At 42.3% G+C, this 17,909-nt stretch overlaps 1 protein-coding gene across 1 annotated transcript in view; it reads right to left on the bottom strand.

Moving 5' to 3' along the window:
* svila (supervillin a) overlaps window positions 1-17,909 on the bottom strand; it is a 50,589-nt gene that overhangs the window by 10,044 nt on the left and 22,636 nt on the right. The window contains exons 18-29 of the mRNA XM_070985784.1: window positions 16,285-16,468; window positions 13,787-13,919; window positions 11,673-11,726; window positions 9,870-9,950; window positions 9,286-9,342; window positions 8,421-8,586; window positions 5,817-5,900; window positions 5,388-5,414; window positions 4,496-4,582; window positions 2,654-2,831; window positions 2,374-2,546; window positions 1,274-1,429 (exon numbers count right to left, since the gene is read on the bottom strand). Of these exons, the coding sequence (XP_070841885.1) occupies window positions 1,274-1,429; window positions 2,374-2,546; window positions 2,654-2,831; window positions 4,496-4,582; window positions 5,388-5,414; window positions 5,817-5,900; window positions 8,421-8,586; window positions 9,286-9,342; window positions 9,870-9,950; window positions 11,673-11,726; window positions 13,787-13,919; window positions 16,285-16,468 (1,380 nt within the window). The remainder of the gene's footprint in view (window positions 1-1,273; window positions 1,430-2,373; window positions 2,547-2,653; window positions 2,832-4,495; window positions 4,583-5,387; window positions 5,415-5,816; window positions 5,901-8,420; window positions 8,587-9,285; window positions 9,343-9,869; window positions 9,951-11,672; window positions 11,727-13,786; window positions 13,920-16,284; window positions 16,469-17,909) is intronic.

Genomic DNA, 17,909 nt, shown 5'->3' with positions numbered 1-17,909 from the left:
CCTCTTAAACAGCTGAATGTAAATGCTGGTAAAGAAGCTGCCCCACAGGCTCTATACAGTAGATACACAAAACAAATAAACAAATTTAAATGATTAGGAATATGCACATAGATATTTTTGGACTGTTTGCATAGTAAACACACAACATCCCATTCAAGGAGGCTGCCCTCAGTTTGACTTTTGTAAGGACTGTGCTTTCTCAGAGGACTTTGGTATGATATGATGGCCTCTGCGCCCTCTCAGGACAAATCTGTACCACAGTTACAGTTGCCCACCACACAGCCCTCGTCCCTTTTATTCTATAAAGGGGCTGTCTGACATATGGCTACAGTCCCTGCTGTAAGCCTTCCCAGGCTCCCAGCTGGTGGGTTCTGGTTCAAAAGTTGAGTAGGATGATTTCTGACGAAATTCTGAATTAAAAAAACAAAAAGTAATTTATTTTGAGGTGTGGTGAATTTTGAACTCCGAATTCTGAACAGCAAGTGTATTTTTATTCCCGAAGACAGGAACTCTAGTGATGGAAATGCACGCGATGACACTCTTCATCTAGCGCCATCATCAGGTCAAACTTCACACTGGTCCAACACTTTGGTTTATAACTAAATACCTGCAAAACTAATACAGCTTACTGCTCACAAGATTAACTGAGATGATGAACATAGTAAACATATGCTCACATGCTGATGTTAGCATTTAGCTCATAGCACTAGTGTGCCTAAGTATAGCCTCACAGAGCTGCTACCATGACTGTAGACTGCTGGCAGAATACAACAGGCTGAAACACAAGTAAGACACCATTAAACTTAGCATGACCTACACTGGACACAGAAAATAAAAGCTAGCCTGTTTTTTTTCTGTTAGAAAACAGCACATGATCTTGTTCTTTTTAATAGCCTTATGTATTTGTTCTGATTTCACTCTCTACTAGCAATTCCTCTAATTTCTTTGTTTTAATGCTGAAGAGGCAGCAGAGGGGTTAACACTTGAGTTAACAGCAATTTAAATCCCCCGTGACAGAATGCATGGGTGTTCACTTAAAACATGAAATCAGATGTAGACGTGTTGACTGTTTTACTAAGTACTACTGATAATACATTTCTGAAAACCCTGTAAAAACCTGCAGAAATATGGACCACATGACAACTGACAGTATTACATAGATGATGGAATTATGGTGCAGTTAAACTAAAAAAACAAAAATAAAAAAAGACCCTCTTGTGAGTGCAGGTGCCTCTGTTTGTGTACCTCAGAGGTTCCTGTTCACTCAACTGACCTTTGACCTGTAACAGCATGAGTTTCTTGTAAGGCACAGCACTGTTGTTGGACATCTGCTCGGAGATGTTGACGCTGCGCAGGTTGACATTACTGAAGTTCTCCTTGCTGGCGAGACCGGCAAGAGCCACATCAGAAAAACCAGAGTTCTTATTCACTGCAGTGAACAGAACAGAGCAGAGGAGACATGAGATGGAAAGAAACAAACATAACACACAACAGTCATTACGTTCAGCCCCTACACACACACAGATGAGACAACGTGACCTTTCATGCCTGACACTAAAGGTCTTTGCATGACTGCAACAAACATAAAGCACTCCAGACAGTTTAAGTGTTTTTATTGCTGTTAGAGAAGATGAAGCAGGGAGTTATGGGAGGAACATGACATCGGCTTTGTGTCCAGCTACAAAACAACACTGAGCTTTTCAGGACTGCCCTGTACAATGACAGGAAAATGACCCCAGCCCCAGATATAGGTCAGCATATGTCCCATAGCTTGACTGGGTTAACTCACAGCATGGAGAGATCATTTACACTCTATAACACAGAGATGATTGGTTTTCTATCTGACATTGAGATGTGTTGCTCTGTCTAATGTTGCATTGGAAACAGGAGCCTTTGTTTCAAACACTGATAGTGATTAGGTGAATGCATCTTTTTGCCAATATTAGAGAGACATGACAGAAGCAGACATTTATTGCACATGCTGATTACAACTACAATATGTGTTTGTCACTGCATTTCAGCGGGGACGCATCTATTAAAGCTCACGCAGTGACTGTTCACAACACAGCACAGTCTGACATGAGGGGGAGGACAAGATCACACACAAACATGCACTGCATTTTATTCTGAATATGACATTCCCATGTGACTGTCCAAGACTGGACACTCATTACTCAGAACAATTTGATGCCTACTGCTATACAAACTGGACCAAATTCAATACTGTACAGATTTCTCTTGAAAACAACATTTCTTAAATTTATTGAAGTATTATATTTGGCTTTATTGTGCAAATTTAAAGCTGTCACAAGTTGTATCCCTGAGTGTTTTGCTCTCATGCATCGTTCCAGCTCCTCATCCATCCTCACTCACTCTTCTCAGCCTTCATCCTCTTGCTCTCCAGCAGGCCGATGTTCAGCCTCTGCTCTGTGTACTCGTGTCTGATGTCCTCCCTGGCAGCCAGCATCTTCAGAGGGTTCCTAGACGCCTGGACGTTACGAGCCGGGCGCACTGCTCGCTTGTGCTGCACCATCTCCGAGGTCAGCCTGAGGAGAGGTCAGAGGTCAGAGATCAGCAGGGAGAAACAAGATCTGACAGTGATGATTTAGTTTGGGTTGTTCCTTCAAAATGACCTCTGGCAGTAAGCACTTACTTTGGCAACTGGGGGCCGAAGATGGCATCAAAGTCGTCGTCTATCTCCACCTTGTTAGTCATGGTGGGGAGCTCCTCCACTTGGCGGTAGAACTTGGAAAATGTTTCATCTTCAAGGGTCATCACTTCCTTTACTTTCTTCTCTGTAACTGTGATGGTGGCTTCTGGCAGTCCAGACACTGAGGAGGGACAAGAAGAGGCTGAGTCATACGACATTCAGAATTCATTTATTCTGCTCGAGACAAGAGCCTGTGCATGCATCACTGTGCTCATGTTTTGCTAATGAATGCTGTATAATGTGCTTTTTTATTTATATATTTGGAAATAAACATCAAATTTACATAGCAGCTTTCTTTCATGAAGAAAACGTTACATAAAATTTGCAGAAGACACACTTCTATGCATGTATTAAGGCACTTTTACATTACAATCATGCAGACTTTCATGATATCGAAGCCCATTTTTGATACTATCTAGTAGCATTTCTGGCCTCTCTAAATGGTAGATTTCTGTATTAATTGCAGGCTGAATCTTTTTCTGAACACAACTGAAATTGCCTACAAATGCACAAAGGATTCCCAGGAAATGACATATGCACGCACTAGACTTGTGGAAGCTTCGCTGTTCATTGACTGTTGTTACTAAACAAAGTGACATGATGAATCCTCTCAGTCCACATTTTGTTTGGCTGCGCTGTAAACAGATACATGAGTTGATAGTTTGTTGTATTTCTTCTTTTCACTCTGTTTGGCCTACTTTTCTATTTATTTATGTACATTTTTGGGGAGGGGGAATTCTATGTCTTTTTAAAAAGTGGACATTAGAAATGTGACAGGAACTGAGGAGAGGGAGAGCGAGAGAAAGAGAGACTGAACTGGGCATGTTGTGATCATAGTGTCTGCTAACCAGCTTCACCATGACGCCCCACTTGTGGTGCATTTCTGACAGGAAAGCCACTCAAGGCATGTTTACTATGCCCAGCAATCAATACACATAACTGAATTTATTGCCATCCCTTTTAGTCATTCAGACAGAGGAGTCTGTTCTATAGAGGCTTTATTCAGACCTGAGAAGACTATTAAAGAAAGTGCTGCAATGACTGCATGATATTTGGCATCTGGGAGTTGGTATTCCATCATTAAACATCAAAATATTAAGTTGGGACTCTAGTTTCATCCCTATGTGCTCACAAACCGTATGGAAAAGTTGTCAGAAGGTTGTTGGGATTTAAAAAAAAAAAATAAAAATCTTTTTGCCTCACAGCACAAGAGGAAAACATTTTTACTGAGACGAAAGCAATCTCCTCAACAATTTAAATCTGGTTCATTCACAGTGTTTCATGGTTTATTAAGCTGATTTACTTTCTTTGTGCATAAGAGATGATAATTAATCTTTTCATGACAGTGCTCTTAAGAGGGCTGAACAAGACATTTAATCTCTCTGTGCATATTTAACCTTGTGCTGTGGCAGACTTTACATTAATGCGAGTGCCTTTAATTCAATGTCTGTCCTGGTAAGACTGCTGTTGTGACTTTTTAGTGACTCTGGCACTTGCAATTTAAAATGTTGGTCTCATGTTGAATAACATTAAACATTAAAACAGATGTCATGAAATTAATACAATGTCTATCTGGAGAAAACACGAATAGATTCTCTCACCCCAAATGACTCACAGAGAAACAGACAGAGAATGCTGCATTTTATGCATGAAGTTTGGCATCAGTTTTACATCACATGAGATGAGGAATGAGATGAAGAACTTCGAGTGTGAATGGATAATTGACTGTATTTTTCCAACAGTGTGACAGGCCTGACTCTACACTCAGTGCTGAACAAGACTGACCTTTGCTGTTCAGCTTGCCAAGGAATGACTCCAGTTTATCCAGCTTCATGTCCGACTCCAGGTTCAGGTCTGGGACGGCCTTGATCTCTGCACAGACAGACACAGTCACACACAGACAGCTGTTAGAGCCTTAAATTTACTGCGTCTGATTTAAGCAAAGATCCATCTCTGAAGAGGCAGGCAGTCTGAGGTTCTGTGGTTCAGTCACATTCGGCACCATTGATGCTTACTGTTGACTTTGAACAATGACTGAGGGTGAACAGTTGCATACAGACTCAATGGAGTTCATCTGAACATGTATATTCACTGCCACAGATGTCAGTCACAAGCATTTTACCAACAGTTGAAGGTGGGTCGAGTCGTTCTGGAGAAAGACTGATATTTCCATCTCTCTGTCTTCACATTTACATGTTAGCATGCCAGATTTGCCATCCTCCTCTCTCCCTCCCATCGCTCATCCTGTGCACAGGCCCGAATGCCACCTGTTGCTGATTGGCTAGAATAATGTTGCGTAGCTTGGTCCAAACCGCTTTCTTTGTGTCTCTCTACAGAGTCCTTCTACTCTCTACAGAGCCAGAGCTAAGTTCAAAAAACGGATTTTTATGTGCAGAGTACACACAGAGCAGAAAGCCAGTGGACCGTGAGGAGACATCTCCCTCCAGAATGACTCACCCCATCTTCAACAGCCACTTAATATGAATTCTTCTGCATGTCAGACTCATGCACAAATGGAAACACTACTCCATGGTTTACAGCATATTCTATTAGGCTTTCATAGCATAATAGAAGTCTCACGGCAACATCAGCCACATTTGTATCAGTGACATTTGTGGTTTTGGTGATGATGATGAGCATTGCATTCAGTGCAACATCAAAAATAAAGAGAATACACCTTCATTATTAGACATCTCCTCCATGTCTTTTGAAAAAGAAGCACAGACAATAAATCACACTGTGTTCAAATGAGATCAGACCCAGAGTCATTTCAAAATGTGTACATTTAGTACGAGTGGACAAGCTCAGCTCATCATATTAGACAGGTATCCACCCATCTAAGTTAAAGACATTTCAGCCCATTAGCTGTATGCAGAAATCATCTTGGAAAATGTGTGTCAGGTGACAGTTCAGGATGTAAGTCCTGTCATTAAGTCTAAATCAGATTGGAACAGCAGCCTCCAGTCTTCATTAACCCGGCTAAATGAACTGAACGGCTCCACGTGACAGCAGTGTGACGTAACAGCTCACCAGAGGATACCAGAGCGTAGGACGCAGAGAAGGAGTGTGAAATGTGGACAGAGAGGAACACAATGGTAAGACTGACCTTCCTGTGGTTTAGAGATGGCAGGGCTGCTGCTCTTGGGTTTGGATGACGCTTGAGATTGGAGAGCTGAGGGGGTGGCCAGCCCTGTATGAACACAGACAGGAACCACAAAACAGCGCATGTTTAATGTGCTCTACATGTGGTATGACATGTACAGTACAATCTGTGAAAAATCATAGGTTAGTTTCATTTCATATGAATTTGCCAGAACACTGGTTCACTTTACACCACAGACCAGGTCATTTACTGTTACATGGCATACTTGAAAACACTTTGCTCACTGCCAGCTAATGTCGAGGAGCATACACAGTGTAATATAATCAAAATGTAGGCGTTTCCATGTACTACGTATCATGAAGCACTGTGAACAGCTAAAATGAGCAAAATATGACCTGATTTCCAAAAGGCATCAAGTTAAAGAAGCCACACCTTTTTTCATATTTTAAACTGCTTTCTTTTTTAGTTCCATCTTTTATGGCTTCAAAATTACACTGTGGGCACCCTTCATTGTCAGTACTTAGTAACACCCCCTTTGGCAAGGATCACAGCTGGTAAAGGCTTTTTGTTGCCAGCTAAGCATCTTTCAGCTCTCGCTTGGGAGATTCCTTCTTTCTAGTTCTTTGAGATTCTTGGGCCGTCTTGCATGCACTGCTGTTGGGAGGTCTGTCCACACATTTTTGTGATGCTTACATCGGGGGACTGTGAGGACCATGGCAAACCTTTAGCTTGCACCTTGTTGAGGTAGTCCATTGTGGATTTTGAGGTGTGTTTAGGATCATTGTGCTGCTATAGAAGCCATACTCTCTTCATCTTCAGAGGCTTTATAGATGGTGTGGTGTTTGCTTCCAAAATTTGCTGGTATTTAATTGAATCCATTCTTGCCTCTACCTGTTAAATGTTCTTTGTGCCACTGGCTCCAACACACGCCCAAACCTGAAATTCTGCACACTCTAAACATGTCTTTTCTCATTGGAGCCAAAAAGTTCTATTTTAACTTCATGAGTGAACAGGACTTATTTCCAAAATGCACCAGGCTTGTTTAAATGTTCCTTTGCAAACTTCTGACACTGAATTTGGAGGTGAGGACACAGGAAAGGCTTTCTTCTGATGACTCTTCAATGAAGGTCATATTTGTGCAGGTGTCGCTGCACAGTAGAACAGTGCACCACCACTCCAGACTCAACTAAAGCCTCATGAAAGTGTTTTGCAGTGAAACAGGAGGGTTTGATTTGCCTTTCTAAAGATCCAATGAGCAGTTCTCTCAGAAAGTCTTCCAGACCTCGAACTTGACTTCCACTGTTCCCGTTAACTGCCATTCCTTAATTAAATTACTAACTGAAGAAACAGCTACTTGAAAAAACTTTGTTGACTTCTTATAGCCTGCTACTGCTTTCTGGGCATCAATATTTAATTTTCAGACTGCTAGCGTGCTTAGAGGAGCTCATGGCTGCTGATTCTTGGAACAAGGTTTGAAGAGTCACAGTATTTACAAAGCTTTGAATTTTGCATCACTTGGCCTTTCCATGATGACTGTGAATAAACCTAATAAGTTAATTAAGGTCAGAGACGTGGTAAAACTTATCTGAGAGCTCAAATCTCTTGGGGTGCCCAAACTTTTCTGTGGTCGTCCTTCCCCTTTTTTCACTCAGAAGTTTTGAAAAGAATGTTTCAGCTTTAACTTTATGATTTTTGGAGATTAGCTCATCTTCTAATCTGCCATTTAATAATCGGATTAAATATAAGCAACGTTTGCATGAATATTCATCAATGACATAATGTCATATTTTGGAGGGAAGTTGTCTCGCTGGTTTAGTTTGTCTCTCTCATCTTCACATAGGAAAACGTTCTTTGTTTGAATCACAATTTGTCAAAACTGAATAGAGGTGAAAGAATGAAGACACAGCAGGTTGATTAACAAGCAGTACCCTGTTTCCCCCTTTGCTATACAGAGTTTTATTCATTTTTGCTGCATCATGACCTTTTTCAGTGTATGAGTGCTGGGAGATAGGCCAGCATTGTGTCCGTCAAAACAAAAGGTGTGTGTCACATCCTACACAACTGAGGAATGATGTGCAGCAGTAGTAAAGATCCCCTTTGTTGGAGCGATGCAGCCTTGACGTAGTAAACAATCACCGCTCTCAACGGTGGCCAAAGCTACAAAGGAGCTGTCTAAGATGCCTTCAAAGCTGGTTGAGGGAAAAAAAATTCTGATGCTAATCTTTTTTATGCCAATCTCCATTAGCTATAATCTGGCCAAAACCCAAACGAAACCCTCCAGAAGCTGCCCCCACTGGCAGAGTCTGGAGCTAACAGGGAATATCTCCAACCATAAAATCACTTTCTGCCTGAGCCTCTCAGCAGCTTCTCTGGCCTGGTGAGTCTGGGCCTGATGGAAGGAAAAGCAGAGTAATTTTCCTTCCAATTACTCACTGAGACGAGGGCTTTGGAGGACTCAGGGCAGAGAGCTGAGACTGAACTGAGGACGTAACTCTCTGTGGTGTAATGACTCAATGCTATTCAGCGTGTGTGCAAAACTCCTGAGAGAAAAAGAGGACTGTAGAGAAGGTGTTTGTCTTGTTTTTCATCACAATGATGCCCTCTGACCTTTCTTCACCATGCGTGCAGCCACAGTGAACTGGGTGGAGTCATTGGCAGCTCCATGGCCTTTGGTCTTCCAGGCCTCCTCTTGGGCCACGATCAGCTGTTTCCTCTCCTGGATGGACATGTGAGCATCGATGCTCTGGCACTCCATCTCAGCCTCAGCTATTCTCTGAGAAAAGAGAGAGAGGTTACTGTCAGTGCGACTGAACGCTGCTGATGGACTGAAAGTTAACAGAATAACCCACTTTAGGGTACTTCTGCACTATAATATATTACCAGGTTGTGATGTTTGATGCATTCCAGGAACCAGTTTTAATAAAACTTTTGCTAGAATTTTCCTGGAATGACTTGGGCACTTGGACTTGGACAGAAGGAACAAAAAAAAAACTTTATAGCTATCAGGCTTCATTATAGCTTCTTTGGAAGCATGTGGTCACACTAAAGCAAAAGGAAAACTACACCACCAAAAAGACTGCATTTTACACTGCCATGTGCTTTTTTTAACAGCAAGGATAACATCAAACAGACAAAGTAGCAGAGCAAAGCAAGTACACCAAAGGGGGTAACTAATGTACAAGACATACATGAATCCCTGCCTCACACTGAAAACAAGCTGTTCACCAACAAAGACCAAGGGAATTTTCTTTCTTATCTGCTGGATGCACATGCCTTTAAAGACGTTTTAATGTCACCGATGAAGTTAAATTGAAAGAAATGCCCATTAACAAAGTGAAGACAAAGAACATGACTGACTATAACATAACTCCAGCGCCGTTGCTTTGACTGTATGTGTGTGTGCATGCAAAGGCTGCCAACTAGGGATTTTGGGGATTTGCCAGAGCACGGCATTCAGTATTGACAAGGTCACCTTCCGTCTCCAGGGGTGTCTCTCATCCACCTGCATGGGTCTGGGGGATCTGGTGGCCTTCACAACCAGAGGGATGGATGAGGAGGGTAAGAAAGGATGAGGATTTAGAGATAAGGATGAAAAGATGATTGGAAATCTCCAAGCTCTGCACAGGTATTCGAAGCTACAGGGACTGCCATGCTGACTTCTTTGGCAAAGTGACAAAGCTTTGGGACGGCCATGAACACTGGGTGGCATGAAGCAGGTGCAGGGTGGCTGTGAAAGACTGCAGAGCACCACTGATCATTATGGACAATTGCTGCTTTGCAGGTGCGGGTTTGGGATGAAAGGACTTGTGATGTCACACAATGCAGTGCCAAATAACCACAAGGGGATGGCCGACAAGCATTCTGGAAAGCCTCACTCCCTGTACGGGGTATTTCACAGATCCCCTCCATCGCTGATTTCAAATCAATGAACGAAGTTGCATGTTAAAACAATGGGGTGTGTGATTTGTGCATGGATTACAGAGCTCAGTGAAGTAGGCAGGGAAGCAAAGAAAAGGGCAAGCAATGCATGCAGGAAGGGCAGATGCAACCTCCTACCTGGCCAGCTGACTCATCAGGGGAGGAAGTAAAGAAAGGAGGCTCAGGAGGAAGAGAGAGAGTAGAGGCAAAGACCGGCTCCTATAGAGACACACACACCATCATCAAGTATGCAGCAGCTGCAGGAGCACAGCAAGGTTTTTAGAAATACTGAGCTCATGGGGTCTGAATTCCAAGCAGAACCCCACTTACTTACAGTAAAACTGTGCTAGTATTTAAAGGGGCATGAGATCACAGAAGAAGATCACTTTCTCTGTAAAGGTAACACTGGGCAGCCTGTGAAAACTGTCAATAACCCTGATGATGTGATAGTGATAATCAGGGTTACCTCAGTTTGGGTTTGGAGACTACAAATATAGAACAGAGGGCCTGTGCAACAAACAGGGGGTGTAGACTTAGAGAGAGGTGGGCAATGCATTTTGGGCAGTGTAGGATCCAGTGTTTTTGGAGCTTTACCCTTGCTAGGGACCAAAAGTCAGGTATCTCAATCTCACCAGTCTCTTGCAAATCCCCCGATTTTATGAGGGTCAAATACTAAATCACTGACCTTCAAAAATCACAATTCAGTCTTTTCATTACATTTAATTTAAACATTATTGCCCTACATTAAGGTTTCAATATGGTCCTTATGTTGTTTTAAAGCCGTCTTTACCCTGCCAGGTGTGTAATCTGGGTGGATTACCTTTTACTTAACCCAGTGTTAATTAAATTGTCTTGTCCTCCTGTGTGCAGTGAACAAGCAGCAAACACAACATTGACATACTACCAGTTTATTAAGTGGTTATGGTAACAAAGCAAGCCATGTCTATTGAATATCCAGAAACATTAGTATCTGTTTGGAGTTCAATACTCGCTCTTCTGTAATTCCTGAGTGAAATCACTGTACGTCGCTCTTTAGCTGCCCCCCTATGATCACCAGCTAGTCGCTAACTTTGCCTGTTGTTTAGTGCTATTGAAAATTGCTGGTTGAAAATTCTCTGTGTTTGTCAGTGCGAGTGACCCCAATCACATGATACATAGTCATACGATCAATTGTTGGTATAAAAATATTGATTAGTGCAGCTTTAATTCAATAGTTTTTTGTCTAAAAATTCAAATTTTAAGATTTTTAGTTTCGATTACAATCAGCCTTAAAAAAAATCATGCATAATATTTATGTTATTAGAACGTAACCTCTTCTTCACGTCACTGTTACCAAGGACATGACCTAAGTGCTGAATACAGTCCTGAGCAGCTGGAATGCAGAGGAAACAAAGGTAGAGAGAGAAGAAGCCAAACTGTTTCAATTTAATGTCAACAACAGTTCCAGCCTTTTGGAGCAGGGATAAGGAGGAGAGTCCGACTCCAGCTTTCATACATACCTCATGTTACCAATAAATATATGTAGCAAAGCTTTGTTGAGACAAATCAAGACCAAATGTGAAACTTTAAACACACAGCGAGCGTGCAGAAAACACATCCACAGTGTGAGAGACTGAAGAGAATTCCAAAATTCTGAAGCCAGACGTGGGATGAATTAGAGAAGCACACGCCGTAAGTACAACACCATCACCATGACTGCAAAGGGAAACACTCACACAGAGTACCACCACCAAACACACACACACACAGATGTGTGGATGTCTTACACCCAGGATGTATTTACCAAGAGAGTGTGTTAGCAGCCAGGAAATGCAGTTAAGGATGTAGAATTTAGATCATTAATCCAATCCAATCCAATTTAAGTACACTTGATAAATACCCCTGCAGTGTGTGTATGTGTGTGTGAGTGTGTGTGATTTTGGCCCTGAACACTGGCCTTACCCAAAGCTGGTCGGACACAGCAAACTCATCGATCATCATCAGTGCTTCATCGTCCTACAGACATGCAGCCGCAGGAGAGAAGGGACAAGTTTTCTGAAAGCTCTGCTGTCCCGAAATTCAGATCATGGCCAAATCACATGATCATCCCCATAAATCCTGAACTGGACTTGTGTGATGCAACATTTTCTGAAGCATTTTAAGGAACTTTGAGTAGCTGCGTATGTACTTCTGTGCAAATGTCAGGACTACAGTGTGTGTGTGTGTGTGTGTGTGTGTGTGTGTGTGTGTGTGTGTGTGTGTGTGTGTGTGTGTGTGTGTGTGTGTGTGTGGTGCAATAAGAACTGTCATCCCGGGCTGGAACACAGTGGCAGTCTTTGTTTGCTCTGCTCTGAGTTTTCTATCTGCCTGATCTTCAGCGCTGCTCTTCTTTGATCTAAGATCAAATTGGCTGAATTGTGTTCACTGACTCTGGTGAATAGGAGGATGAAAACCAGACAAACAACATCAACTGCCCTTCCTCTTGACAGCTACTTAGCTATCACTTGAACTTGATTCAAAAGTCTTTTTTCCTGACGTGATTAAAATATCATGCTTTTTGTGGAAAACGCTGAGAAAAGGCAGTTCAACACAGCATAGCAGAATTTTCCTGACAGCTCAGATCATTAAAACAAAACTCTTCCTGACGTGAAATGAACTAAAAACCTGAAGTCAGAATATGCACAGGCAGAGCTGTCGAGCCGAGCTGAACAAACCCTGATAAGCAGCTGGAAACACAAACAGCCCAGCTGATGAGGATGGTAGCTCTTGTGAATATGTCTAAACAGAGAGGTACAGTCCCACCCTAACCCTCCCTTCAAAAACAAACAGAGGATGCCAACACACAAAGCCAGTCCACATGCAGAGGATGAAACGAGGTTTATTTTATGTTAAAGGTAAAGCACATGCAGACAGAGACAAAGGCAAAGAGAAGGATGAAAGGTTACATTAACATGCATGTCAGTGGAGAGAAGAGCTGGAGCCAGGCAAGACAAAACACAGAGGCTACATTACAGAGGACAGTTAGTCATTCCTGTCACTGACCCTGACAGTTTGTCTAACATCTGTTTCAAAAGTGCACACAAACTAATTCACATTTCACTGAGCAGTGTGTGTACTTTACACAAAATCAGGCTTTCAGATTCATCTTAATGTGCTCTGATCTTAATAATCTCTAACCAAAACAACTGTAACAAATATACAACAGATATTCTAGATTGAAATGAAACTATGTATGGCTGAAAAGGTTCAAAATGAAATCATTCGATCAAATTGAAATTTGATTTTCCATTTGTATACAGATGATGTCCTGCAAAAGTTAAAAATGACTGTTTAATTGAATGAAATGATTTCATTTCAATATTAGCAGCGATACACTTCTTTACCCATGGAGGGAAAACATGATTCACCATGAAATAATGTGCAACTGATCCAGATACAATGGTATCTATTTTACTGGCATCACTGAAATAAAAGCAGATTAACTCTTACACTCCAAGCACAAAAACACAGCAGCTGTTTATGAGACAGAACATAGGACAGAGACAAAGAGATCAAAAGACACACACGGACAACATGCAACCTCTCTGTTTAGAGATATCCAAAACTGTTACCATGTGCAGGTTTCTACTGCAAAAATGATTCACTGGCTGTCATCCCTCTGACATTCCTGACTCTAGAATTACAAATCAGCAAATGATCAAAAACATCTGCAGAATCTGTTTACTAAACAGCCCGACTTCAGCGGCTGATACAGGAAATGCCTGCTGTCGTAATGTGGATAAAAAGAATCGAATGACTGGCGCCTCGGTGGCATGTCACAGCACTGCATGAGCGCTGCCTTCAAGGCCCATGGGCACAAAACGGCGGAGTGACAGTTAAAAGCAGTTCCCTGAAGGTGTTTGTGTGTTTGAACTTGTTTTGAAGTTTCGTAGGAAGTACTTCAAACGGGACACATCTTTGAAACATGACATGAACGGAGCATACAGTCAGAGCGGCATGAAAAGCATAATGTAACACATGATAGACAGAACAGCCACAGAACGCCTGAGCAGTGCGCGTGCAGGTCAGGTTGTTACCTTCGTCATGAAGCTCTGCTCCACCTCCCAGAGCTGAGCCTGCTGTTCAGCCGTGACAGCCTTCACCACATCCTGCTTCCTATTGATCCTGTTCCTCCAGTCCTGCTCGCCGCTCTTCTTTAACAAAGCAACCCTAAGGGGTGAGACGGAGCAGAGGGAGGGAAAGACTGAGGTGTTAAGTGAAAAAACACAATAAATATTGCTGGATCTGACTCAAAGGTTCACTGTCATGACTCAAAACCAAAAAGACATCTTAAAAACAAAAGTGTTGATTAATTATTTATTCATTCATTCATTTATTTTCCAATTACATAGTGTCACTGAGAAACAGTGGACAGACAATACAAGAGTACATGAAAGATGACAGACAGCCCTTTGCACGAGGTTGCTGCAAGGTTAGCACTTGTTAAAATAAATTTAACTCAACTTGTCACAACACTGAAGCCAACAAGAAACAGGGACGTTGCCACGTGTCCTTTAGTCTCATCTACAGGACTGTTTACAGTGACGATACCAGACACCGTCTTCCCTGTCTCATCTACATCTGTCTTTAGTCTCATCTACGGGACTGTTTACAGTGAAGGCAGCGGACACTAAGCAGAGGCAGACAGCATGCCACTTAGCAGCCGCAGTCAGGAATACTGTAAAGCTCTGCTTCATGGATAAACAGACTGCTGACAGCTGAAGTATAATTAGACATAAAGATCACTTAGATATGTCAGTCAGTGTAACCAGTATTTGACACACTCAAGGAGTTAAAGCAATAAAAAATGGCTACAGTAAATGAGGGTCCGACACTGAGGGAAGTGGGCTATGTGACAAATACTAACTTTAAATCACTGTTGGGATGTATCAGCTTTTAAATGAGAGAAACTGGGATGATACATGAAGCACATGGAGGATGATAACGTCACAAACTGAAGTATAGTGTGACAAGAACAGAGATTCAATTATTGAGCTCTCGTGTGTCAGTCGGGAGCAGCAAGACCCATAATAGAGGGGTCAGGGTGTTGGCAGTGCCCTCCGCCCCTCTCACAACCAGCCCTCTGTGACCCAGTGAGGGGGTGTCCTGTTTTGCCTCGGGGGCTCCAAATAACAGGATGAAAGTAACACTGAATAGATGTCACCAGCTGCAGCTGGGATACAGATCCTGCCTGCAGGAAAATCCTTTGAACAGACTCACAGACGTGCAGACACGGTGAAAGAATGAGATGTGACGGAAAGTACAAGCAGACTAGATCAGGCAACGCACGCTGTTTAACCCTAGCTCAATGCACTCCCATTATGTCATCAATCAATCTACCAGTAGACTGAGCTTGTTGACACAATGTGACATAACTAGACTTATGTAATCATTTCATTTGTTGGGGAATCCTACACTGAGCTTCAGTTAAAAGGGGAAGTTAAAGCTAAACGGTGGACAAGTACTTTTAAAATGCACTGCACTGATATTATACCATAAACATAATGGACAACATGTAAGCACGGCGTGTGCTTACGCGACAGTATGTGAGCAATTAAAAAAAAAAGATGGATGCTTCTAGAACACGACTGGAGTCCACCTGTGCTGAATTAAGAAAGGTACAGGCCTGTCTATATCAGGTCTCACAGCTGATGGAGTGTGTCGGAGTGAAAAGCCATGAAGTCAAGAGAACTTTCTGCAGATCTGAGAGACGGGATTGTCTTAATGCAGAAGATCTGGGGAGGGTACAAGAAAAAGTGCACAAAAGCACGAAGAAGTGTGGGATCACCAGCGTAGATCTGGTCACCCAGCCAAACTGAGCGATCAGGAATGAAGGGCCTCAGACAGACAGGTAACTTTGTGGAGATGGATGAACCTCACAGGAGGACACCCATCAGTGCAGCACTCCACCAATCAGGCCACTATGATAGAAGGAAGCCATTCCTCATTACAACGAACATGGAGTAATCCTGAGAGAAAACCTTTTCCAGACTGCTCAAGGTCTCAGGCTGGGGTCGGCCTTTACATTTCAACAACGACCCAAACCACGCCGCCGAGTAATCACAGGAGTGGCTTTGGGAGTGGCCCAGCCAGACTGCAGAAGCATGGGAGAGACCTCCAAGAGAACTGGATTGCTGACCAAATTCTAATTATAAAAGACATCTATTTTCTATATCCCGATAAATTAACTTTTGTAGCCTCGTGTATTAAGTTTAGTACCATTCAAACTTCAGTGAAGGACAATGTCCACTCTATCTACTCTGTTTCTGTTCTTAATGTTCCATCTTTATCTTATCCACGCAGACTAACAACCCACAACATACTCTCAATTATTGTCTCCCTTTAACCCAAAACTCAAGCAAGAATGAAGTGGAATTTCATCTTACTTCCTCTTTACCTCTGCTGGCTTTACTAACTGACCAACTGATGCAAAAAGAGGACATTTTAAGTCGAGCTGATGTAACTGGCATTCAGATTAAATGATGTCCTGATAGAGCTTAAAATGAATTAGAGCTGACCGCGCCGCTGGGCTCACCTCTCTTTGATGGACATGTGTCTGGCCGTCATCATATCGCTCAGCTCATCTCCCTGCTCGAGCTGAATCGGGCCGTCTGTGTGTCCGCTGCCGTCTGTGTGTGTGTCTGCCGCCAGAGGCTGACACACACTCCTGGGCAAACCAGATGCTGCTCTGGACGTTACCACAGTGGACTCCGGCAGCTCTGTGAGCATGAGCAGACAAACACACACAAAGGAGTGAGAAAAATCAATAGCATGACAGCAACTAGAGAAATGTTAACATGGCTCCCACGGTGGATTACGTTTAAGATGGCACCATTTTTCTGCTTGGGAAGGGCTTATGTGAATAAAAAGAGGTGTGAAACAGGATTTAAAACACATTGCACAAATGGATCCATTTATGAAACTCCCTGGTATTCCCTGTTTAGGATACACCCCTCTAAATAACACAATATTCCAATAATTCAGTGACTACAGGCTTTTATATTTAAGCACAGTCATCACTCTCACAGTGCAAAGTAAGCAGCGCAAAACGGCGTGGGAGCTGACATCTTTCATGCTCACCAAGAGGCTCTGATCTGCCTGTGAGAAGCAGCGCAGATGCTTTTCACAGCTTCAGACCTCCCTGCCACAGCTGTAATCAAATCACCCACGCTGTTCTGGAGAAACACTGAAGCTCACTCGTCCAGGCACCGCCGCCTGTCTGCGTCTGTGCGTCCACGCTGCTCTGCTCTGTCCCCTCTAATCGACAACAATCGTCTGGCTGGTGTCTGTGCTCTCTGATAGGCTTTACGCTGATACAGAGCCAATCAGTGTTACTGCTGCTCAGACATAAAGGAAGGCTGAAACCACAATCTGCATGTAACACTGTGACAGACGCAGGAAGTGTGGTTCAATGAAAAAAACTTGTTGACTGTGAACTGGAATTGATTCTGGGGTTTAGTCAGTCTTGCAGTTTGCTCTTTAAATATTTAAAGCCCACTTTACTGAAATTTAGACCTTCTGCTTAATCCAAAACCACCCAAAAAACACAGTGCTCCCAAAAGAGTATAAAGTACATACAAAACAGAGCTTTAAATGCTAAATGCTAATATCAGCATGCTCATAATGACAATGCTAACATGGTGAAACTTATCAGGTGTAATTTTAGCATGCTAGCATTTGCTAATTTGCACACTGCACAAAAAAGATGCTTTGCACTTTTTGTGGATAATATACATGAAAAATCTGATGCGAAATGCTAACGTGATAACATTATGACCATCATAACTTGGTAACATTATGGCATTATGGTAATGGTAATGTTTAACATCTTAATTTTGTATGTGAGCATTCTAAAATTAGCTAATTAGCACACAGCCTGAAATTGACAGTGGTGTTAATTTTATTATTAGTCAGTTCCATTCATTTTTTCTCTTTAAGAAAACTAACATGACAACAACACTCTCATCACAAGATCTTGTCAGTACATTCATATACATGAAAAAAAAATGTGACCAGTGTTGTTTTAGGTCTGCTCAAAGCTTGATATTGTACAAACTGTGGCACGAATGAGCAGAATATCACTTTTAAGTGATGAAATTTGTTAAAATTTTCGAAGAGATGTTCAAAGTTCACATCCAGTGCAACAAAGAAGCAGTTCTT

Source organism: Chaetodon trifascialis, chromosome 18, assembly GCF_039877785.1.
Source record: "Chaetodon trifascialis isolate fChaTrf1 chromosome 18, fChaTrf1.hap1, whole genome shotgun sequence".
Lineage (NCBI taxonomy): Eukaryota > Metazoa > Chordata > Actinopteri > Chaetodontiformes > Chaetodontidae > Chaetodon > Chaetodon trifascialis.
Note: the sequence above shows the minus strand (reverse complement) of the source record. Positions and strands in the feature narration are given on the sequence as shown.